Source organism: Amblyraja radiata, chromosome 34 (genome assembly GCF_010909765.2).
Source record: "Amblyraja radiata isolate CabotCenter1 chromosome 34, sAmbRad1.1.pri, whole genome shotgun sequence".
NCBI lineage: Eukaryota > Metazoa > Chordata > Chondrichthyes > Rajiformes > Rajidae > Amblyraja > Amblyraja radiata.
Window position 1 is genome coordinate 18,440,030 of NC_045989.1, and position 24,764 is coordinate 18,464,793.

The 24,764-nt window shown below is 44.2% G+C and overlaps 1 protein-coding gene across 1 annotated transcript in view; it reads right to left on the minus strand.

Annotated features, from left to right (window-relative positions):
- The window catches only part of adamts17 (ADAM metallopeptidase with thrombospondin type 1 motif 17), a 179,630-nt gene that overhangs the window by 59,590 nt on the left and 95,276 nt on the right, over nucleotides 1–24,764 (minus strand). The window contains exons 11-13 of the mRNA XM_033050346.1: nucleotides 11,033–11,134; nucleotides 7,057–7,202; nucleotides 5,881–6,047 (exon numbers count right to left, since the gene is read on the minus strand). Coding sequence (XP_032906237.1) covers nucleotides 5,881–6,047; nucleotides 7,057–7,202; nucleotides 11,033–11,134 — 415 coding nt within the window. The remainder of the gene's footprint in view (nucleotides 1–5,880; nucleotides 6,048–7,056; nucleotides 7,203–11,032; nucleotides 11,135–24,764) is intronic.

Consider the following 24,764-nt stretch of genomic DNA (forward strand, 5'->3'; position numbering starts at 1 on the left):
GTCTCTCCATCTCTCTGCCTTCCAATACAAGTTCACAGGATGACTGTGAAGAATAGCAGCCATTTGGGCCACAAATTCACACCAGCTATTGTGTTTCATGATGACAAGAGGGTGATGTTCATCTTCCTGCATGCTGATGTATTGCAGATATGGTGCAGCGGTAGAGATGCTGCCTTACAGTGCCAGGGACCTGGGTTCAATCCTGACTACGGGTGCTGTCTGTACGGAGTTTGCACGTTCTCCCCGTGACCGCGTGAGTTTTCTCCAGGTGATCCGGTTTCCTCCCACACTCCAAAGGCATGCAGGTTTTTAGGCTAATTGGCTGCAGTAAATAATGTAAATTGTCCCTAGTGTGTGTGCGTGTAGGATAATGTTAGTGAATGGGGATTGCTGGTCGGCGCAGAGCAGGTGGGCCGAAGGGCCTGTTTCTGCGCTGGATCTCTGAACTAAAATAAACCAATTGAAAACTCATTTAATATAAGGGGTGGAGGTTGGCCCAGGTGAGTGCCAGTTATGTTACCATGGGCCAATTTCAATAGCACTATGTTTGGAAGAGAGAGCCAAAGTCAAAGTACTAGCATGCCTGAGCTGTTGCTTTGACTGAGAAACAGCCAAGTCTCAATCCCTCCAGACTTGGCTGTACACAAGCGCTTTATACAAACTATTGTGCAGGGCTGGAAGCTCCAACGGCCAACTTTCCAGTTTTAATAAGCTTTTCGCACCAAGCAATCGGCCAGTTTGCAACATGACATTGTTCCGATTTTCACTGCTAATTCTTCATAAGATCAGTCAGCTATGAGAGGTGTTGTTGAAAGCCATTGAAAGCCTTCTTCTTGACTGGAACATGCATGCCAGTGTGCCTCTCATAATAAGTTTATGTTATAGGAGGAAAATTAGGCCATTCGACCTAGCAAGTCTACTCCGCCATTCAATCATGGCTGGTCTATCTTTCCCTCTCAACCCCATTCTTCTGCCTACTCCCCATAACCCCTGACACGGTTACTAATCAAGTATCTGTCAATCTCTGTCATAATAATATCCATCGACTTGGCCTCCACAACCATCTGTGGCAATGAATTCCACAGACTCACCACCCTCTGAGTTAAGAAATTCCTTCTCATCTTTCTAAAGGTACATCCTTTTATTCTGAGACAATGGCCTCTGGTTCTGGACTCTCCTAAATGGATCATTCTCTGAAACCACTGGACGTTTGCCCTCAAAATTCTACGCTGTTTCCTGCCTTCAAGTTAATCCTCTGTTGAAAGCTGCACTTTGCACTGAATTACAGAGAACCTGCTGCCATTTGGGCCACAATTTCACGTCAGCTATTGTGCTTCGTGATTTTAAGAGGGTGATTTTCATCTTCCCGAGTGCTGATATATTGCAGATCTGCTGCTTGTTCGGGATTCATTTTTATTTTCATAGATTTCAAAGAGCGGTGGAAGTAAAAGTTACACCTACCCCCCCCCCCCCCCCCCCCCCCCCCCCCCCCCAACTTCCCCACTTGTGGTCACTTGTGCCAAATAATTTATTCCAAATTCCAAGAAAGAGCCACTTGGCAAGTTCTGGGTCAGAGTTCTAAGCAACTGGGCAGCTTGGCAATTTCCCACCATCTTTTCCAAGCCAGTGAGAAACAGTCCCATCTTTCTTTCCAGCTCGTGAAAAGTTTACAAAATAACAAGAGGGTTCTCTGTTGTTCAACACTCGGGAAAAGTGAACATGGCATAATTGTCTCAAGTTGCAGATTACCAACCTTGCCTTGTTTACACATGTGGTGCTTTAGGACATTAAAATAACAGTGTGGAAACAAATTTGGTTGGAATTAAATGAAAATTGGAGAAGAATTTGAACAAAAAAGGGCAAGAGTAGTCGCGTCGTTCATTTCGCACTTTGGAAACACTTTCCTCAGCTATTTATTCACTGCTCGTAAAATCAGCAAAGCTTTCCATCCCTGACCACACACATGTGCTTCATGCCCAAAACACCAGGATTCCTCAAAGGTAGCAAGCTGCTGATAGTGAAGATACTGAGCTCAGCACATTTCCAGGCAAGATGAGAGCTTGGGTACCAACAACAAGCTCTGTTGCCTGGAGTCATCGAGTAATAGAGTACTCCAGCTACAGGTCTGTTGGCCCAACTTGTCCATACTGACCAAGATGCCCAATCTAAGTAGTCCCATTGGCTTACATTAGGGCCATGCCACTCTAAACGTTTCCAATCCGTGGAATATCACTTGTATCACCAGCAGGCAGACACTTTAACCATGCGGACTAATTATTTCGGTTGGTCATACTCCACCCTTCCTGAGGTCATCTGTTGCTGACCCTGATTTATTCTGGCCTTCTCTAGCCTCCAGACCTCCCACCCCAGTGCTGACACAAACCCAGCACGAATGCAAACAGCCGGAGGCATTGTAAATGTGGGAAAGGTGAGTGTTGCCAGGAGGTTGCAGCCAGGCTGGGTGGAGAACAGTCCAGGGCAGCATGGTTCATAGTTTCAATACAGACCCTGGAAGAAAAAGCAGGACTTGTTCTTGGGATTCCCATTCACTATCTACAACACATTGCCCAACTTATCAACTCTTTAGTTTTAGTTTAGAGATACAGCGTGGATACATGCCCATCAGCCTACCGTGTCCGCATCCACCAGCGACCCCCGCACATTAACACTACCCTACACACACTAGGGACAATTTACACTTATACCAAGCTAATTAACCTACAAACCTGTACGTCTTTGGAGTGTGGGAGGAAATCGAAGATCTCGGAGAAAACCAACGCAGTCACAGGGAGAAAGTACAAACTCCGTACAGACAGCACCTGTAGTCGGGATCGAACCGGGGTCTCTGCCACTGCAAGCGCTGTTAGACAGCAACTCTACCACTGCGCCACCATGCCGCACTGGCATAGGACAGTTACAAAATCCTACAGGGTTCTGACACACTTTGCAAGAACTGTCCACTGTCTCTCCATGTGGAGGATTGCAATAATTCTCAAAGCGCTTTGAGAACCTCTTCCACTATCTCTTTGCTCAGTCCATTTGTTCATCAGAGCGTGCTCTGGGCCATCCCCATAACCTTGTGCCCAGCCAGAAACAGCAGTATCTCCACTCTTGTTTCCTCTCCTTAATTAGTTATTGATAACTTAATAAAAGAGAGAAACTTAATAAAAGAGATGTTCTTTGAATTGTTCTTTGAATTGTTCTACACATTTGACAAACTATTTGTCTCAAACACCAGTACAGAGAAGCATTATCTGTTCTATCTTCCCACCGGCAGGTCAATGGTGCACTATCTCTTGGAAGCAAACCAAGTGTGAACTTCCAAGCCATCTTATGCTATCGCATGGGGCTCTTTCTATCTTGACATTATCTAAACATTAACACTCTGTTCCAGTGGAAGAATCTAATGTGACATGTCTAAAACTAGAATGCTATGTTTAGGCTGTGGGGTAAGAGGTTTAACGGGGATCCCAGGTAGAATAATTGTACCCAAGAGTAGTTGGAATTCTTGAATGTGGTGTTGAGGGGGTGTGGGAGGCAGGTGGGGGAAGCATGGAAGAGGTACCAAGACATGCACTCTGATCATCAAGTCTTGGAAGGCTATGGATCAGGTGCTGGTAAAAGGATGGGTGCTTAATGGTCAGCATGGACATGGTGGCCGAAAGGCTTACTTACAGTAAGTGCTCTATAACTCATTGACTAAAATAAAGCACCACATATACTTTTTCTCCTGCAGAAATTTACATAACATACTCTAACAGATAGAATTTCTCAACGGCAACTTAGTAGCCCATGCAACAGTACTTACAATGGACATAACATTTGCAACTCACTTGTTGACACCAACATTCTCATAGCATTCGTTCAGATCTCCTTACAACATAAAAGGGGGTTGTTATAAGGTCATAAGGAATAGGAGTAGAATTAGGCCATTCCACCCATCAAGTCTACCCAGCCATTCAATCATGGCTGGTCTATCTCTTCCTCCTAACCCAATTCTCCTGCCTTCTCCCCATAATCTTTGACACCCGTACTAATCAAGAATCTACCTATCTCTGCCTTAAATATATCCACTGACTTGGCCTTGACAGCCTTCTGTGGCAAAGCATTCCACAGATTCACCATCCTGGGCCCATGTTGGGCCCATGAGGTCTGTTAGTTCTCAAAGCAATCCCAGTCTGCCACTTATTTCTCTGTAACCTATTCTCCCATAGATGCCCGTCAAAACTCCAAACTCGACAATGTTTCATCAGCTACACGAGGGGGAATTTATAGCAGCAATTAGACCCACCAATCAGCACATCTTTGTGATTGGGAGGAGACTGAATGGTCCAGTCACCAGGAATACGTGCAAACTCCACACAGACAGCACCATTGGCAGAATCAATCCTGGGCTGCTGGATTTGCTGCTCTCTTCTGCCTCCCTGCACAACTGTACAACACCCCAATATGCCATGCTGTCAATGTACATGGTCTTTTTTTAACTGTTATATTCCTTATAATATTTCATGGGTTGCTGAGTTATATTATCTAATTATTTCTAAGTTACTCACAAGCCTGTAATGTGATAGTTCTCCATCCAAATAACATGCTATTTACTCAAAATGCTTAATATTTGACAGTGAGGTGGTGCTGGATTACTTAGGGAGAAAGTGGAACTTCAGTCATTGAGACTATGTACATCAATGATAATTTTCTGAAGATTATGTGGTTCTAGGATATGGGGATGGGCTGGAGAGTGGACCTAAGGTATTGAATCAGCTTTTTTGAATAGTCTTATTGCGTGCCTTGACACTCTTGGGAAGCTAAATGACTTGGAGCTGTCTCGATTTCTTGTGAGTAGTCAGGATAAAATGAATGTCTGCCATTGTGTGGATGATTAGTTGGAGTCTAAGGACTTGCTGAAATCTAAGCACAGTCCTCGTTGCTTACCAGCAAAGATGAAACCACCACTCCGATATTCAGATGCCATATGTGGCGTTATACTGAAAACACAGTAAGCTGCTTTCCCAGTTGTCTTCACTGTCATACTTTACTTTAGAGATACAGCATGGAAACAGGCCATTCGGCCCACTGAGTTTGTACCGACCAGTGATCAACCTGTACACTATCCTACCCACACTAGGAACAATTTACAATTTTAATATATTCTTTGGCATACACTAAAACCGTTTGATTTAGCTGACCCTAATCTCCAACTCAGTTCATCTCAATCCTTAACCTTACTCCAGAATTGAAAGCAGAAGTGAATTGTCCAAAAATTTTGGATTTCATTCATCTCTTCAAATGATCCCATCACACCATTGATAAGGACGGGGCAAGTTTCCCCAAATGCTATCAGCCTCCCTCCTTCAAAGACCACCACCAAAATGGAATATCTGGTCAGTTGTCTCATCACTTTCGTAGGGCATTGCTCTGTAAAAATACCAACAGCATTTGCCCACAATTCAAAAGTCAAGAGTGCTAATTGGCATATGTACTGTAAAAGAAACAATGATATTCTTATTTGCAGCATCATAACAGATCTGTAAAAACAGTGCTCATAGATAACATAATTAACAAAAAAACACAATAAATTAAAAAGAAAATAATATTGGAGCAAAAAAAACCATTGAAGTCCCTAGTGCAACCAAGAGAGTTCATATTTCGCAGTTTAGTTGATGCTTATTCAACAGTGACTGCGCCCCAAAGCCACATTATTGTTTATGAAGTATGTTTAGTCATGGTGATGGGGTGGGGATAGTTTTGGGTAAGTTGTAACATAAGGTACCCTCAGTGACTTGCAGAGGAATTAACCCAAAGGTTAACCAACCTTTCCATCAGCGACCTATGGCAGTGTAGAGGTTTTTTATTTAACACATAGTCCATGCACATGCTCACCGTCGTTGAGGACTGCAGTCCAGTGTTTTCTCTTCTTCTGACCTTGCCTGTCCTGGGACTGGCATTGCTGATCTCGGAAGTTGCGCTGCCCTTTGTTGCAGTGTACATTCTCACAAACCTTATGCTCTACATTGACTCCCAGACAGTTTGTTCCTCCTGGACCTGGGCTAGAAAGCACAAAGTGCAAAGCATCGTCAAACTTGTAGTTACCCAGGCAGGCACCACTCAATGACCTTCTCCACTATTGTCATCCTCACAGAGAGGGATGCAGCACAGAAACAGGCCATTTGGCCCATTGAGTCCGCGATGGACCTTCAACCATCCATTCACATTAATCCCATTTCCTGCCTTTGTTTATTAAACTAATTGCAGGGTGAGTAGTTAGTTGGTAACTATTTTCACTTACTTGCCATTAATAATTCCAGGTACCCACCACTGTCTGTGTAAAAAAACCTACCCCACACATCTTTAAACTTTGTCCCGCTCACAGTAAAGCTAAACTCTCTAGCATTTGACACTTCCATCCTGGGGAAAAAGGATCCTGACTGTCTACCCTATCTACACCTCTTATTATTTTATGAATCAATCCTTCAACCTCCAGCAAATCCAAGTTTGTCCAAACTCTCTTTATAACTCATACCCACTAATCCAGGCAGCATTGTGGTAAAGTTCTTCTGCACCCTTTAAAGCTTCCACATCTTTCCTGTGGTCGACAAAATTGCTGGAGAAACTCAGCGGGTACGGCAGCATCTATGGAGCGAAGGAAATAGGCAATGTTTCGCCCCGAAACATTGCCTATTTCCTTCGCTCCATAGATGCTGCCGTACCCGCTGAGCTTCTCCAGCAATTTTGTCTACCTTCGATTTTCCAGCATCTGCAGTTCCTTCTTGAACACATCTTTCCTGTAATGGGGCGTCAAGAACTGCACACGATAATCTGTACACAACAGGACTAACCAAACATTAATCACAAACTTTGCTACCGTCTTGGGGTTAATTCTTAGTTCGAAAGCACAATTGAGGTGAAGGAGTGGCTTCCTGTATTTAACACATGTCGCTGACACTGAAGAATTGGCACCATGTGCCTGGGCTCAGGGTTGCCAGATGCACAGGGCCAAAGGCAACCATCTCAACACAATGAGAACTCACAGCCCGCTTTCCGGTGGAATCAACTTACGGGGGGTTATCGCATTTTCTTTGCCTGAACCTGGCTCCGGTTCCACAGGTGCGGCTGCACATACTCCACTGGCTCCAGCTGTTCCAGTCGCCATCCAGGTGCTCAGGGATAGGCGTTTTGCTGACACACTTCCCTGCTCTGCACCACTTGAACGACAAGACAGAGCCTTTGTTAAAATCTGCACCAGCACACCCACAAAGTGATTTCAAAATCCAATCATTAATAGTAGACAGATTCAAGAAACATCCCAAGAGGTTACTGGAAAGTTAGGAGGTGACCAAGCTGGGGGATGTGGAACAGAGATTGTGATATGTATTGATGGTGGAGCTCTCATATTCCCAATATTTTGTGCAGGAAGATTGAGTCAAATTGGAGATGAAATCTTTAATTTTTAGTTTAGTTGAGAGATACAGCGTGGAAACAGGCCCATCGGCCCATCGAGTCCACACCGACCAGCGATCCTCATATTAACATTGTCCTACACAGACTAGGGACAATTTACATTTATATCAAGCCAATCAACCAACAAACCTGTACATCTTTGGAGTGCGGGAGGAAACCGCAGATCTCGTAGAAAACCCATAGTTGGGATCGAACCCGGGTCTCTGGCGCTGTAAACATTATAAGGCAGCAACTCTATGTCTGCGCCACCGTGCTGCCCTGTTGAGTAAAACTCTGATAGTCCGGTCTCCAAGTGTTTGGGAGTTATGCTGGTTTGACATTGGGCTCACTCATTCGACCACAATGTGAGCTGGGAGCTTGACAAAGGGGTTGGGTTGTTATTGGAGACAGGGTCCAGCAGAGCAGAGGTCAGGTTTGCATCCAGAGCCAGGGTCCGGAGTACTTGCACATCTGCTTCTGTTAAACTCTCCGGGTTCACTGGAAAATCTATTGTAATATGGCGTAGCATGTAAAAAAGTGCAAAACATGTCTAAAGAAGGAACTACAGATGCTGGTTTACAAAAAAAGACACAAAGTGCTGGATTAACTCGATGGGACAAGCAGTATCTTTGGAAAACATTGATAGATGGGGCACGTAGGTCGGTGAAGGCACGTTGGGCTGAAGGGTCTGCTTCCACGCTGCGTGACTCTATGACTCAAATAAAAAAACTCTTCAGCACTAGTGATGTGGCCCAGATTTGCGTGGTGGTGCTAAGTGACGTACTGGTACCCAGCTATTCACACACTGCTTCCCATCCCCAAATACACAGGGTCTCAGTGGCAGCGATTGATCCAATGATGGTTAATTTTCGTGCTTTAGGCTAAACTCCATTGCAATGCAAGCTGAACCATTCCTCTATCTGAAACTTCCAATTTCTAATTTGCAATAAAATGCCACATGCTATTCCAGAGTAACTCCAGGTATGATCGACCCTGCTGCAAGATAACTTTCAACCCTTTAAACATTGCAGCCTGCTGAATTGAAACATTTCATTAACCTTCGCGATTGTTTTTTTGTAACTTTCCTCTGGCTATTATTGAGTTGTGTGCATGGAATCCCAAATCTCTTAGCTCCATCTCTCTCGTCGCCACTGCTCCTTCGATTTAAAAGCAGGACAAGCTGTGCCTCAGCAAAGATAAGTGGAGTGTACCGAGGCCAATTCACATCTCATTCCCTGTTACACTTAGTTATCATCAGCTGCAGAATTCCACCTTAAAGAGGCCTCTAAAAAAGACTTTGCTGAACCTTGACTGTACTTGGCATGGGTTCTGCTGGGGTCACAGGAACTGAGGCCTCAAGATTTACATCAAGAGTTATTCAAACTCTCTAAAGTTTGCATTTTCCTTACCAGAGAAACTGGAGCAAGTGAGGTAAAGGTTCAGTACAAGGACACTGTCCGCAGGGTACATTGTGGAGTAAGTTTCTGATGGAGGGCTGTATCCTGGGGCAGTACTGCCAGTCCCAACACCTGCCACTTGGACTCTGCCCCCCACTTGGAGATGGGAAACAGTGTTTTAAAATTGGTTGGCTGGCCACACACAGAGCATTTAGTACCAGGTTAGGAATCTGTTTCTGAGGGAAATTACACATCTTCGGCGCCAGCTCTCGCCACACGCCCCCTTGTTCTCGTTCCTGGCCCCACATCCTGTAAACAAAATAATCCTCCACTGGGTAGGACACAAACGCACGGGAAACTTGGTTCTCTGATCACCACTTCCGAAATTCTCTTTGGATGGACCCATGTGGAGCAGTCAGTGGCCTCAGTGTCTTATACAGCCATGGACCCACTGTAAGATGCTCTCAATCTGTAGGTGGGTGGTAGTATGGGGGGGGGTGGGGAAACTTTTTTTAAATCTTTCCCCTGCACGGAGAACCCGACCTTTTCCCTGTCATGTCTCCGTTGTCATTGGGGCCGAGCACCGTGGAGCGGCCTCCAACCAGAACGACCTGAGGCTCCAGTCGCGGAGCCTGCGGACTTACCCACTATCGTGGAGCTGGCCGAGTTCGGAGCGGGAGGAGCTGTGGTGGCGCGCTGCTGCGGCCCGACTCAGGAGATTCGGAGGCTCCAGCCGCCGGCCCGGTGGACGGTGACACGGGGAGCCCGCGGGTCCCTGGTGGGAGACCGCTTTTCGGGGCTTCCGCAACGGCGACTTTTCCCGCCCGAGTTGCAGGGTTGAGGATGACCTGGAGCGGGGCCTTACATCGCCCGGCGCGGCTTTAAATGGCCGCGGGACTTGCTAGCGCACGCCGGGGGCTCCAACACCAAGACCCGGAGCGCGGCCTTGCATCACCCAGCGCGGCTTTATAATTGCCGCGGGATTTATTTACCATCGCCCGCCGGGGGCTTTGACTCTGACATCGGGAGAAGAACGAGGAGTGCAGGGGAGAGATAAGACTTTGCCTTCCATCACAGTGAGGAGGAGATTCACTGTGATGGATGTTTGTGTAAATTGTGTTGTGTCTTGGTTCTTCTTCTTGTTTGTATGACTGCAGAAACCAAATTTCGTTTGAACCTCTGGGTTCAAATGACAACAAATAAATTGTATTGTATTGTATTGTATCTTGGGATTTAATGGGAATATGGGGGGATAAACATTTGGGGTTAATGTAGGATTATTGCAAATGGGTGGTTGAAGGTTTGAGTGGACTCACGGCGTATAGGGTCTGTTTCTGTGCTGTATGATACTACGACAATATGCATTTCAGAAGTTCATAAGTTCAAGGAGTAAAATAAGGCCATTCGGTCCATCAAGTCTACCCCGCCATTCAATCATGGCTGATCTATCTTTCCTTCTTAACCCCATTCTCTTGCCTTTCTTCATAACCCCTGACTCTCTTACTAATCAAGAATCTGTCAAACTCCACCTTAAAAATATCAATTGACTTGGCCTCCACGGCTGGCCCATGTGCTCCAGAGATGCTGCTTGACCTGCTGAGTTAAGCCTATATTTTGTGTTGTTTTGTGTATTACCTAGCATCTGCAATTCTTTGTTCCTACACAACCCACCAACCAACCTCCCATATAGGATGTGGGAGGAAACAGAAGCACCCTGAGGAAACCTATGGAGAATGTGCAGACTTCACCTGAATCACGATTAAACCCATACTACTGGAGCTATGTGGCAAGAATCCAGAGGAAGGGTTTCAACCCAAATGACTGCCCACTTTGCTGAGTTACGGAGCTCGAACATCTCTCCTTTTTTTGTTGCAAATCCAGCTGCAGTCTGTTTGTTCAACAAGCAGTTTGTTCACTCACAACGGGTGTCAGGGGTTATGGGGAGAAGGCAGGAGAATGGGATTGAGAGGGAAAGATAGATTAGCCATGATTGAATGGCCGAATAGACTTGATGGGCCAAATGGCCTAATTCTGCTCCTAATCACTTATGAATTTATGAACCGATGTACATGGCCACCGTGCCAGGTTTTCTGGAATAGGACTACTCGGAGTGCTTGGCCCATGGTAAATCTATAAGGGTCTCACACAAATGTACAGTAATACTGGGTCTAATAGAACACGACAGGCCGTGAACTCACCTTGTCAACACCACACTCCGTTCCGTCTAAGGGAGGATCCAATTTTGTTTTGCATGGCAGGTCTTCCTCCACCAGACACCAGAGACCGGAACACATCAAATGCTGAAATAAAAGAAGATTTGTTGGTTAGAGCACAGAGCTATGAAAGATCTCAAATCTGTCATTGAGTCAGTAAAGAAAAAAACAGATCAGCAAATGTTATAATCAAATCAAATGTGTCTGAAGAATGGTTCTGGCCCATCCTTTTTCTATTCGTCCTGCACTTTTTTGTCTATTTCCATCAAATTCGCTCGAAGATTATTTGCTCTCATAGAGTCAGGGAGTGGACACAGGAATTTGCCCAGACCGACCAGTGAACTGTGAACCGTCTCTGTGAAGTGGGAGACTTTGCTTTGTTTTCAGTAGTTGTTTTGGTCTCGACAGCGTTCAGAGCCGTAGACATCTCCCGTCCCACCATCCGCCCCAGAATACGAGCACCAGTTGGAACCTGTCGACCCTGGAATATCGCCAGCCAAGCCCAGATCATGGGGACAATCTGACACAATGCGCGCAGCATTGGCAACAGAGTGGGAACTATCCCTGGCCTCATGTTACCAGATAATGGATACAAATCAGAAATATAAGCCACTTGTCTAAGCAGTGTACAGATCAAGGAAATTGGATGTAAATTCTGTATGGAAACAGATGTTGAAGCAACGTTAGCCCTTTATGCATTGTCTACCATGCCAGTCAATTATTCCATACAAATAATATTTCCACCTTGGTTGCTGCTGTAAAGAGTCAGAGATAAACAAGAATTGAATTCCTTCCTAATCAGCTTCAGATTTGATTGAACGCACTCCTGGCTCCATGTGAGCTTTCTCAGCTGCTGATTGCAGACATCCAACATCACTAATTAAGCTGCTGGGCTCCAGAAGTGCCGTCCCTCCCCGTATTCTGCTGGTTCCTTGCACGTTACATGTTCACACACCTTCACAGGACAGCGTAGAGGTAGAGTTGCTGCCTTACAGTGGCAGAGACGCAGGTTCCATCCTGACTACGGGTGTTGTCTGTACGGAGATTGTACGTTCTCCCTGTGGCCGCGTGGGTTTTCTCCGGGTGCTCCGGTTTTCTCCCACAGCCTAGAGACGTACAGGTTTGTAGATTAATCAGCTTCAATAAGAATTGTAAATTGTCCCTAGCGGGTGTATGGGGATCGCTGGTCAGCGCGGACCCTGTGGGCCGAAGGGCCCATTTCCGAGTTGTACCTCTAAAATTAAAACCATGTGTACCATCATAATGTAAAGTACCCCTCAAAGACCAAGTACACTTTAGTGTTATTCACTGTACTTGGACAGTGTCACAAACCAGGAAGGAGAGAAAACACATTACTGTCAAGCTGCAGGGAGAGCGGGGGAGAGGTGGATAGGGCACACATGTTATGTCTTAACATCTTACTATAAAAACGCAAAGGTTTGAAAAAAATAAGCTAAATCTTCTGTGGATGGGAAGCTTTTGTACAGTTAGCAGTTCCACCTGATTTTCTACGAGAAATTTGATAAATTATATAGCGTTTTGTCATATATTTGGAATTCACAGAATATCTGATTAAAGGTCAACTGGATAGATTCTACAAATGGTACCAGATTCTACAAATGGTAAATGAGATGAATGATCATGTGAATTTATTATTACTTGTGGGCACTGGTTACCACATGAAAGTTGGCCAAGGCACCAGTACTTGTGTATTAAACTGCCTTCTCAGCGAAATGCCCATAACTTCAGCACCCACCTGAACTCCAAACACAATGCATCAAATGAAGGAGGCCACCTTTGACAGTGCACCAAGTCAAGTCAAGTCAAATCAAGCCAGGTTTATTGTCATAAGCACAAGTATAGTGAGATACAGGTGCAATGAAAATGTTGCTTGCGGCTGCGTCACAGGCACAGACTCAGACAACACACAAAACATAAATTACACATAACTTCTGCAAGACTAAAGAGAAAGAAAATTGTGCAATAAAAGCATATTCGTGCAAAACACAATTAGCAATAAAATAAGTTTGTGGTACAGATCCACCACCGATTTTACGGCACCCTCAGTTCCAGAGCCTTGCTGGACCAACAAAGGACGTGGGCTCCGAGAGCTGAACGTGTAGCGGAACGGCCCGCCTAGATACCGGCTCACAAAGTCGCCCGCTGAAGTCGGCTATGGGAACGGATCTGCCGCCTCCAGCCGGGCCGGAGTTCCAGAATCCCGGCTGCAGGGGGCAAATTCGGCCCGCCAATCGGCCGTGGAAGTCCCGACAAGACCACCTCACCCTGCCTAGGGTGGACTTCCCAGAGTGGTTTCAAGTGCACTCTTGTAATTTTGTCCGGATTAAAGGAGGTGCCAGACCACCAGTTACTGGGAAATCAGTAGTGGATCTGTAGTGTATGAGGTGGTCCATAGTGCTTTGTTATTGAGGTAGGATTAGGGTTGTATGGTTAGTTCATACACTCATTTACTTTTGCACTGACTGTACTGCACTGCACTGCCGTTGCATGTTCAAAGTTTAGAGGGGGGGCTAGAACACATAAACCTTCTGACTCACAGGCAGAAACGTTGCCAAGTCTAATCCATGCTCCAATATTTTTGGAAATGTTACTGACCTTAGTTGGCAGGAGTTTTCCTCCAAGACAAGAAGGAAGACAACAAAAATTTAAATTAATTGCAGTCACTTGAAAAATAGTAAAAGTATCTGCCAAGTTTTTCAATTCTTGTCACATAATATATTTAAACGTTGCCAGATTGAACTTGTCTCGGGATCTTATCTTCAATGCAATGAATCCATTTATTTTATTCCAACAAGGAGGATTTATCAAAACCTTTTAGAATACTTTGAACATTAATGAGGCTATGTTTCCCCACTAAAGGTGGAGAACGTCTCTTTTCAAAGTTTGTTTTATTTGCATTTGCGAGTTTTTAATCTCCTTTAAAATTGCAACTGTTATAAAGGAGCGTTATAAAACTGGCAGCGCAGGCTGCTTCACAACCTTTTTTACTCGTGGACATTTTTCATCAGGCTAGAAAAACGCCCCGACCTATTTGATGCCATGAGGACCTACGACTAGCATCACGGCCTACCTAAGACCTACCTACGACCTCCTACGAGCTCCTACGACCTCGTGACGACCATGCTGCGAGTATGAGTCAAGGGCAAACTCGGCAGAGGTCGTGAATTAGGTCTTGAAAGTGGGACAGGCCCTTAAGGATGGATAGAAAATGTACAAAGACTACAACACAGGACAAATTAGTTGGCATTTGCATAACTATGAAATGGAATCTAACACAAATATTTTTTTAATATCTAGGGCACATGGAATGTTATTTTCCAAAGCAATGGCAGTGTAATGAGATTGATGTGTATCTCGACCCTTGAAAGCTTTTGAGGAGATGGACAACAGTAGAATATAAGATTGTGACAGCAAGAACACAACATTATCTGATGGACAAATTACAGAGAGCAGTGGTCTATAATTACTGTAACAGGAGAACAGCTGTAGGCCATGTAGCCTTGTGTTATTCAGTGTTCAGTGGAAATGTGGTTGATCTGTGTTTTAAGTCCAGAAACCTGTTTCCTCTGAAATAACCTTGGTGAACAAAAGCGATCAGTATCTCAGCGGGTCAGGCAGCATCTCTGGAGAAACCTTTCTTCCCGACTCGAAATGTCACCTATTTCTTTTCTCCAGAAATGCTGTCTGACCCGCTGATTTATTCCAGCTTTTTGTGTCTATCTTCGGTTTAAACCAGCATTTGCAGTTCCTTACACATGTACAACATGTTGAAAAATCTTCACGAGCCTTCATGAGCTTACCGCGTTTCCCGAGTACCTGCCGTTAGCGTTACGAGCCGCTAAGAGGCGTCCCGAGCTCCGACGTACCCGCTACGTACATTCTATGTGCTTACCACGAGTTTGATTTGTTTTTAAACTCGGGAGAGCTCTTGAATTAGCTCGTACAGTGGGACAGGCCCTTAACTCTATTTCCCACTCTGGAGATGCTGACTGACCGGCTGAGTATTTCTAGCATTCTCGGTTTTAATGTCTTGTTGCGCAATATGAGACTTGACCCAGGCAAGGTCCCTGAAGTATTGGAGAGAATGTTGGATCTTGTTCTCCTGGAGATGATCTGGGGACAAGAGGCAAATGGTGTACCTCCCAGAACATAGAACAAGACACCTACGGTATGTGATAGTAACAGTGTTGGGCCCTCCATACCCTTGTCCCACTCACAATAGCACGGTCCATGTTCTCATGGTGCATAGCACCCCACTCTATACTCTTCCTCCTAGTTTGCCAAGGGGCGATCTTAAACAACCATCCCTGCAATTGGACATCTTCTGATCCCCAAATCTCCCAGATACTGAACCCAGCCACCACCATCCTAACAACAGTGCACTGGTTTTTGATCCCACCTTCCGCCTCTCATCCTCCACTCTCCGGCCTTGGGAGAGAAGGATCAGATGGCTTTTGGCATCAGCGACAACTGAACCATTACACCGTGCGTCAACAGACAAAGCATTCATTGGACTAGCATTCAGAATTTGGGGCAATGCTTCCAAAAGTTAGGTCCAGAACACTCAACAGAACCTTTGCCAGGTTGTCCTCCAGTCCACTAGCTGTATACTCATGCTTTTCATTAGGCCTTGCACTAGTTTCTGTTCTTGCCCATTATATTTAATGATTACATACATGGTTCTGTAAATCTCTTTGGATCTGCAGTAATTGCAGCCTTTCACCACACTTTAAAAAGTGCTTCAGCCATCTCCGGTCCAAAGTGGATGACTTCAAGCTTGGCTACAGTGAAATACATAATTACAGTTTTCTCCATTCCTTCAAACTACTAACGTCCTTGTAATTCAACGTTTCCACACTTACTGTGTTTGAGGTATCCCTTTGACTGTCTGTAGTCTAAAAATGTTGATTGATGTGGCTCCAAGTAGTTCTCATGGGCCATCACAACTCCATTCCACTCATAAATCCTACTCAACAATTCCCCTTCACTTTCATGAGGCTCAGTTTTTACTAACAACTTCAGGGAAATATATCAAACGCTTTTCGGAACACCGTATAAATTAAACACATATACATTAAAAAAGACTCGGGTACACTCTCCTGCCCACAGCATATTTTATCAAAGTTTGTCAGATGTGTCTGGCCTTTTGTAAGTCCATTCGACCTTTCGAACGAGCTGAAATTTTCAATGGGTTCAGTGACTCTGTCCTTAACTCCAGTAACCTCCTGTGACAGACTTTAGCCTGACTGGGCGTTACTTACCTGGTTTCTTTCTCCCAGCTTTCTAAAATAACAGAGCAATCATTTTCCCATCTAGGGGATCAGTTCCCAGATCAAAAGTACTGACAGAGATCACAGCTGATGTATTTGCTTCCACCGAAACCTGGACTGGAATCCAAGCTAGTCCTTGGAATTTGTCTTGTCATATTGCCATTTTCTCCATTACCTTTAGTTAGCTCACTGAGAAGTTCCCCCCACTGATTTACCATTAGTTTCAGTGAGTTTTCTGTCGCCATTCTTTAGACTTTTTTGACTAGAAATAAAGTGTGGTAACAGGCCATAGAGTCCGCGCTGACTAGCAATCACCTCCGACACCAGCACTATCCTACACACTAGGAACAATTTACAATTTTACCGAAGCCAATTAATCTTCAAACCTGTATGTCTTTGGAGCGTGGGAGGAAACCACAGCACACAGAGAAAACCCATGCAGTTACAGAGAGAACGTGCAAACTCCGCACAGATAGCATCCGTAGTCAGGATCAAACCTGGGTCTCTGGTGCTGTAAGGCAGCAAATCGAATGCGATAACATGCGCAACTATGTCACCCTTTTTTCTATTGTAAATATTGGCATACTCTAATGTTGCAACTTGTCTGCTAATGTATGTATGTGTGGCTGTGATCATTAGGAATGACCTCAAGTAGCCTGTGTTGGAGAGTGTTCTCCCTGCTGTGGAGACAGGATAAGGTTGGGAAAAGGAAACAGATCCTTTGGTCCATAGGAGGACAGATCAGGCCCTGGAGCAGTAACATAGGGTGCAGGATGTGGCTGCAGACATGACTGCCCGGAGTGATGCTTTTGCACCTGGGAACCGTTCAGAAAGAAATTCCATGATCTCAGCAGATACTTCCTCTGAAAATATCTCTCACCAATTCCTTGGAAACCGATTTGACATTAGATCAGGCTTGTTCATTTTTCTGACTTCAGCACAAAGTAACACCCAAAATTCGGTAATAAATCTGCAGCATCTGTAGTCAAGGATCAGCCTGACAGCAGTTTCTATCCAAGAACGATCATTTTGATTGCACTGGAAAGATGGCAACTTAGCTGCAGTTTTCAAGTGACGGGAGAATGTGAGCACAACACAGACGTTCTGGGTAACTGCGGCTTCGTGAAGGGGAACAACGTCAAATATCTTGAGCATAAGCTGCCCACCTGTCATAGCATCATGGAGATACAGCACAGAAACAGGCCCTTTGGCCCACTGTTTGAACTGACCATTAAGCACTCATTAATACCGACCCTATGTTAACCTATTTATTCTCCTCACATTCTCATCAACTCCTTCCAGATTCTACCCCTCACCTATGGGTACTACAGACCACCTCTTGCACTACCATGGATTTGTTCACTAATTCTGTTTGTACACTGATGTCTTGTTTTGCACAAATGCACTGTTGCATCAATGTGCATGTGATGCTGCAGCATTGCAGGCACATAGATGCTGCATTGTATTTGTGCATGTCCCAATAAACTCGAATTAAATTGATCGACACTCTAGGGGCAATTAACAATGGTCAATATACCTAACCACCTGCACATTCTCAGGATGTGGGAGGAAACCAGAGCACCCTTAGAATACCCACATGTTCACAGAGAGAGCATGAAAACTCCACAGAGACATCACATCAGAATTGAAACCAAGTCACTGGAGCTCTGAGTCAGCAGCTTTACCAGCTAGACGCAAAGTGTTGGAGTAACTCAGCGGGTCAGGTAACATCTCTGCAGAACATGGATAGGTGATGTTTCAGGTTGGTACCCTTATTCAGACTGAAGAAGTGTCCCAAACCAAAACTTCAACAATCCGTATTCTAAAGGGATGCTGCCAAGAGTAACTCCAGCGGTTTGTGTCCTTGTGTGTAAACCAACATCAGTAGTTCTCTGTATCTGAGCTTTACCAGTTGCTCAACTGAGACACCCACAGAATTTGGACTGCTCAGCCTACAAGGCAGACTGAAGGAACAGCCCCTTGAGTTAGAATGGGAAATGAAGATTAATCTCTTTGTGGCAATAAGCTTGTTTTAATGATACAGGTACTCTGAAATGTCTTACTTTTAAGAATTTGAAACATTTCCATTTCAGACTTCAAAGGGAAACTTAAATAGGCTCACCTGAGAGCAAATGGAATGTGATCTACAGGCACTGTTTTTCAACTACTTTTCACACAAAGGCCAGGGAGCTGGAGGCCACTGGTGCACAGATGGTAAAAAGAGTCATTATCTAGGACAGGTTCCAGTAACCACACTGTATCATAAAACTGTCAGCAACTTATGCCTTGCATTGTTTCTAATCATAATTCTGGTGCAAGATATACATTTCTCTCTAATAACAGGGGAGACGGCCATATTCATTTCATTAAAAAGTCAAAGAAATTGCATTCGTAACTGTAAAGTCTACAGAGAGAAAAATGCTAATGTTCAATCCATTTGGCAGGCAGCTTATGAAAGCAAACCTTTTTAACTCGTGCAACTAATTTATCCGCTCATATCTGTAAACAGGTTTCCCACCAATTCCAACTATTTTTGTATCATTCTGTTACGTGGAGGTATACTGCCCGGAAACAGGCCCTTCGGCTCATTGAGCCTGTATCATTCATCAATGACCAATTCATTCTAATCCTACATGAATTCCAGGTTAGTCATCCCACAATCTCAAAAACTAGCCCCAGATTCTGTCACCCACCTGTGCAAGGGCAATATACAATCTGATTAACCTACTAACTTGCACATCTTTGGAATCTGGGAGGAAACCAGAGCACATAGGGAAACCTATACAGTCACAACACTACCATGCAAACTCGACATTAACAGCACCCAAGATCAGTTCATGGTCATATGTTACAGGAGCAGAATTAGGCCATTTGGCCTATCAAGTCTATTCTGCCATTCAATCATGGCAGATCTATCTTTCCCTCTCAACCCCATTCTCCTGCCTACTCCCCATAACCCCTGAAACCCGTCCTAATCAGGATTGAACTCAGGTCACTGGAGCTGTGAGGAAGCAGCTATACTAGCTGTGCCTGGAGTTGTTTCAACTGACAATTGATTGTTCTGGTATTTTGCCCTTCTTCGAACCCGCCGTTGCCAGATAAGAACGGAAGAATGTTGCCCCACTCACCTCTCCCATCCTGGAGACATTAGAATATAAATCTAGTACTACAGTGTGAGATAGAGAGATGCTATCTTTTGATTGAGGTGGAACCTGTCAGTGAAAATGTATCAAACAATAAGGCATTTGTGCAGCATCTTATCAATAGGTACAGTTTGGTATAAAAATGGAAGTTAGGCAGAGGAGTGGATGGTATCATAGATAGTGATGGCCGTTATCAAAAATTACAGCTGACTCTTGACCAGATGTGTAGTGGGCTGATGAATAGCTAGTGGCGTTTAATACAGATAAGAGCAAGGTGTAGCATTTTGGGAAGTCAAACCATGGCAAGACCTTCGTAGTGAATTCTCTGCCCTTGGGAGTGTTGTAGGGAGGGGGGGGGTCTAGAAGCACAGATACACAGTTCCCTGAACATGCAGGCGCATGTTGAAAGGGTGATAAACAAGGCTTTTGGTACATTGGCCTTCATCAGTTAGGGTATTAAGTATAGAAGTTGGGACGTTATGTCACAGTTGTACAAGACATTGGTGAGGCCACTTTTGGAGTATTGTGCTTGGCTTTTGTCACCCTGTCATAGGAAGGATGTTGTTAACTTGAAAAGAGTGCAGAGAAGTTTTACGGGAATGTTGCCAGGACTTGAGGGTCTGAGCTATAGGGAGAGATTGCGCAAGGTAGGACTTTATTCCTTGGAGTACAGGAAGATGAGTGTGATCTTATAGAGGTGTGTAAAACCAAGAGGGGAATAGATAGCGTGAATGCACAGAGTCTTTTATCCAGTGTAGGGGAATCTAAAATCATAGGAAAAAGGTGAGAGGGGCATGTTGTAATACAAACCGGAGGGGCAACTTTTTCACTCAAAGGGTGGTGGGCATATAGAATGAGCTGCCAGAAAAGGCAGGTACAATAACAGCATTTAAAATATATGTGGAGAGTAAGTATAGAGGAAGGGTTTACATATGAGCCAAACACAGACCATGGGACAAGCTTAGATGGGGCATTTTAGTTGGCATGGACAAATTGAGCCGAAGGGCCTGTTTCCGCGCTGTGTCTCTAAACTAAACTAAACTAACAAATAACCACGGGGATTTCAATCACCGCAAAAAATAATTGGTTGGATAAAGTGGATTAAGATGGGGAATTTCCACAGGATTCCTTTCTAACTGAGTATGAGAGGCAAAGATTTAAAACCGCACCCAATAGCAGATGAGTATCTGGTGCGGCAGTGGCCAACTGATATGATTTAGGATAATAGTGAAGACGGACATGAGTGTGGAACATAAACCTGCCAACAATATCAGCAACCAATGACGTAGAACTGCAGTGGAAATTATTTAATACTAATTTTCCGCAGAAAAAAACCCCAAGAACAAACCAAGCACTAATAAGAGCAGATGAATAATATGAAGGCATAAAAAATATGAAGTTGAAGAAAGAGGCATTCATTAAGTATGAGGAGAGCAGACCAAGGGAAATCACGAAGAGGCAGGGAGTGAAGCCAAATACAATTCACAAGGTAAAATCAAACCATGGAACGAAATTATCAGGGAATGCAAAACAGAATTAAAAATATTCTACATGCATATAAATAGAGAAACAGGCTCTTTGGCTCAACTTGCCAAGCCGATAAAGATGCCCCATCTGCACGAGTTCCACCTGCCTGCGTTTGGCCCATCTCCCTCTAAACCTTTCCTATGCATGTACCCGTCCAAATGTCTTTTAAAGGAATCTTAGTATGGAAACAGGGAGTCAAAACAGTAGTGACGTTGAAAAATTTAACACAAGGGGAAGTCCAAACATTTTGCTTCTAAATATTTTAAAAGATTGTAGAGAAGTGAGAGTGAAGGCAATATTACACATCGTTAATAAAAACACATGTATTGCCTGAGGATCGACCGATGACTAATATTATACTTTATATTTAAAAGTAAGATAGAGCATGTGCAGGGAATAACAGATTCATTGCCGTACAACATTAAGACATAAAATAAAAGGAATCTTATGGAAAATGTTTCTTGAAGCATCAACCACGTTGAATTTTTAGGTAGGGTAACAGTATGCTATCATACTGGAAGTCTTTGGAAACCTGAGTGCATTCATACATAACATATGAATATGAATAGGAATACATTCAGAGTGGATGAAGACATTACACAAGTAGCAACTGTGGATACAGGCATGCTGAAACGAAGAATATAAGGACCGAGGCAAAAGATTGGAAGACAGGTTCAGAATGTATGATAAACCTTACGTTTTTAGAATCTAAAATAGAGTTCCTAAACGTGCAGACTACTAAATTACAATCCATAGTCAACACTGGCAACAAATAACAGAAAGACTAAATAAAGGGGAGGGGTGCTCATACAATTGGCAAAAGGATCTTGTTGATGTAGGAGAAATACTGGCTCTGACAACAGGAATAAACAGCTCACATGTTACTCCGAAAATAAGAATAAAAATGGGATTTTAGAGCATGGATCCCAGAATGCAAATACGCAAATTATTAAAACAAGTTCTTGGTAAATAAGGCCATTAGAAAAGCAGATTGAAAACCTGGGTTTATTTTTAGTGGGATAGAATTGAAAAGTAATGTTACATTCACACCAGTAGAAGGTTAGACCATACAAGCGAATGCTGTGGTAATTTCGATCCATACACAATATAATGTATTTTGAAGCAATGCAGGGTTATAATAGAATTAACAACAGGAGCAGCAGAACGGCGAGGCTGCACCTCTCAGGATAGCAAACACACATCTCCGGCTTTTCTGCTTTGAGAAGTGAAATAGACGGTGTGACCTGAAATAAGCACGGTGGTGCAGCGATAGAGTTGCTGCCTTACAGCGCCAGAGGCCTAGGTTCAATCCTGACCACATGTGCTGTCTGTACTGAGTTTGTACATTCTCCGCATGACCGCGTGGGTTTTCTCCGGGTGCTCCGGTTTCCTCCCACACTCCAAAGACAGACAGGTTTGAATGTTAATTGGCTTTGGTGAACTTGTAAATTGTCCCTAGTGTGTAGGAGAGTGTTAGTGTACGGGGTGATCGTTGGATGGCACGGACCCAGTGGGCCGCAGGGCCTGCTTCTGGATCGCTAAAGTCTAAAAAGTCTAAAGTTTATTATTCTCATCACTGTTCATTTTCAATGCATGAAAAATGCCAAAACTGGTTGCAGCATTTTTTTGGTGAGGTATTTGTATCTGGGATAAGTTTATTGTAACATTTATTTAATCAGGTTGATCCTCTGCTAAAATATCGACAGGAGGGATTTGTCATCTGAAGCACTCAAACAATTAGACTGGGAGTTTGGAGAGCTGATAAAAGCATCCAGCGGTAACAAATAGCCAGCAGGGTCCAAAAGCATAGCACAGCTGGCAAAAGATTCATCATCGACTTTGTGAAACGATACACAAGATGGTTGTACAGAATTATACCAACTCTGCTTATTAAATAGTTTCTGGACCCAAATGACAATATAATCAATTGTGTGACTACTGAGCATTTCAAAATGTCTTTTTAAATACAAACATCTCTGCAGAAATCTTCTACTATGAAGAGAGTAGGCTGGGAATTCATCACATTTATCTTTGCAATGGCTCCAGCTATGCCCCAGCCGCGAGCTGACTGAGGACACCAGCAGAGCTGACAAAAGCTCTCCATTTCATGTCTTCAGTTTAAAACTATGACTGCAATATTATTTTAGGTGCTTCTGTTTCTTCGTTTGCAACACAGCAGAGATTGGCTGGAACTGAGAGTGAACAGCCCCACAGGATTTCATCAAAAAGTACTATTTTAACGAGCCCAGATGTGGGGTGGGGCCGGTTTGGCTGCAATGCATTAACCATTCAACAATGTGCTTCGGTACCATGTCCTTTAGTCCCGAGTGGGAATACGGCGAAGATGCAGTGATCTACAAGAACCACTGCAGCAGCGATAGAATGACAGTGAATTCAGATCGTTACTGCAGACTCACTCTTGGCTTTACAGTAAAACTCGGTTATTCTGCACACTCGGGACTGTATTGGCACCAGAATAATAGATTTTATGGACAAATCGAGTGTTTGATTTATTTGTACTTCAACATACTTTTGGTTCACTATTTTTCAAAAGATGCTATGCGATAACATTTCAGTAACCTGCTCAGTTTCAAGCGAGTGTGGTGAACATAAGCAGTTGAGTTTACAGGGGGATCCTGGCAACTGAGCGGAGGGCTGGGAACTTGGGTCCAAGTGAATGGGAGAGAATATAATAGGAAGCCCAAAAGAAAAAATATATACAGAATGTGGAATATAGTGTTATAACTAGAGAGAAGGTGCAGATGAAAAAGTGTGAATGTCGCAACGAGGTAGATTGGAAGATTGTAGATACATCCTTAGCATATGAGAGGTTCGTTCAACTTTGATAACAGTGGGGAAAGAGCTGATGGTACGTACTTCCAACGTTTTGTATCTTCTGCCCCACAGGAGTGGGGAGAAGGGAGAATGACCAAGGTGTGAGTGGTCCTTGGTTAGGTTGGCTGCTTTCCTGAGGTAGCTTCAAGTGTAGGTGGAGTGGATGGAGGGGAAGCTGGTTTGTGTGATGAGCTGGCATACAGCCCCTTGTAGTTTCTTGCGGTCTTGGGCACAGAATTGCCTTCCCAAACTGCGAAGCATCCCGATAGGATGCTTTCTGTGGGGCCAAGCCAGATTGCCAAACCACGTCTGAAACCACACATGTCAGATGCCAAGAGAAAAAGATGCGTTTCAGATAAGCCACAATTTTAGTGAAGGGTGCACACAGACTGTTAAATGATAAGCCTTTCTTCTTCCCGCCCCCCCCCCACCCCCACATCAGTCTGAAGAAGGGTCTCGACCCGAAACACCGCCTATTCCTTCGCTCCATAGATGCTGCCTCACCCGCTGAGTTTCTCCAGCATTTTTGTCTGCCAAATGATAAGCCATGTCCTTTTCTGTGAGTGATGTCATCACAATAATTTTTTATTTTTTAAATTGGGTTTAAAGTTCCATCCAACTCTTGATTCGGCTGCTGATCGCCCTCCTGACACTTTGCCCTCAACATTCCGGTCAACCAGAGTCGTACCTGGAGCTCGCCGTGAAGGTCGCTCTTTGTGTCCAAATATTCAACAGAGAAATTAGTGAGAGCTGAAGCTGGAGCGTTTCCAGAGCATGTGTTTCCTGTAGTGGTTTTCAGGCGCTAAATCTAGCTTTACTTGACATACACGGCAGTCCCTTGTCAGCTTTGAAATGAAAGATTTGCCCTCTCAGATGGCTGCAAACAGTCGCAACACATGATTCGTACAAGAATGGGTGAGT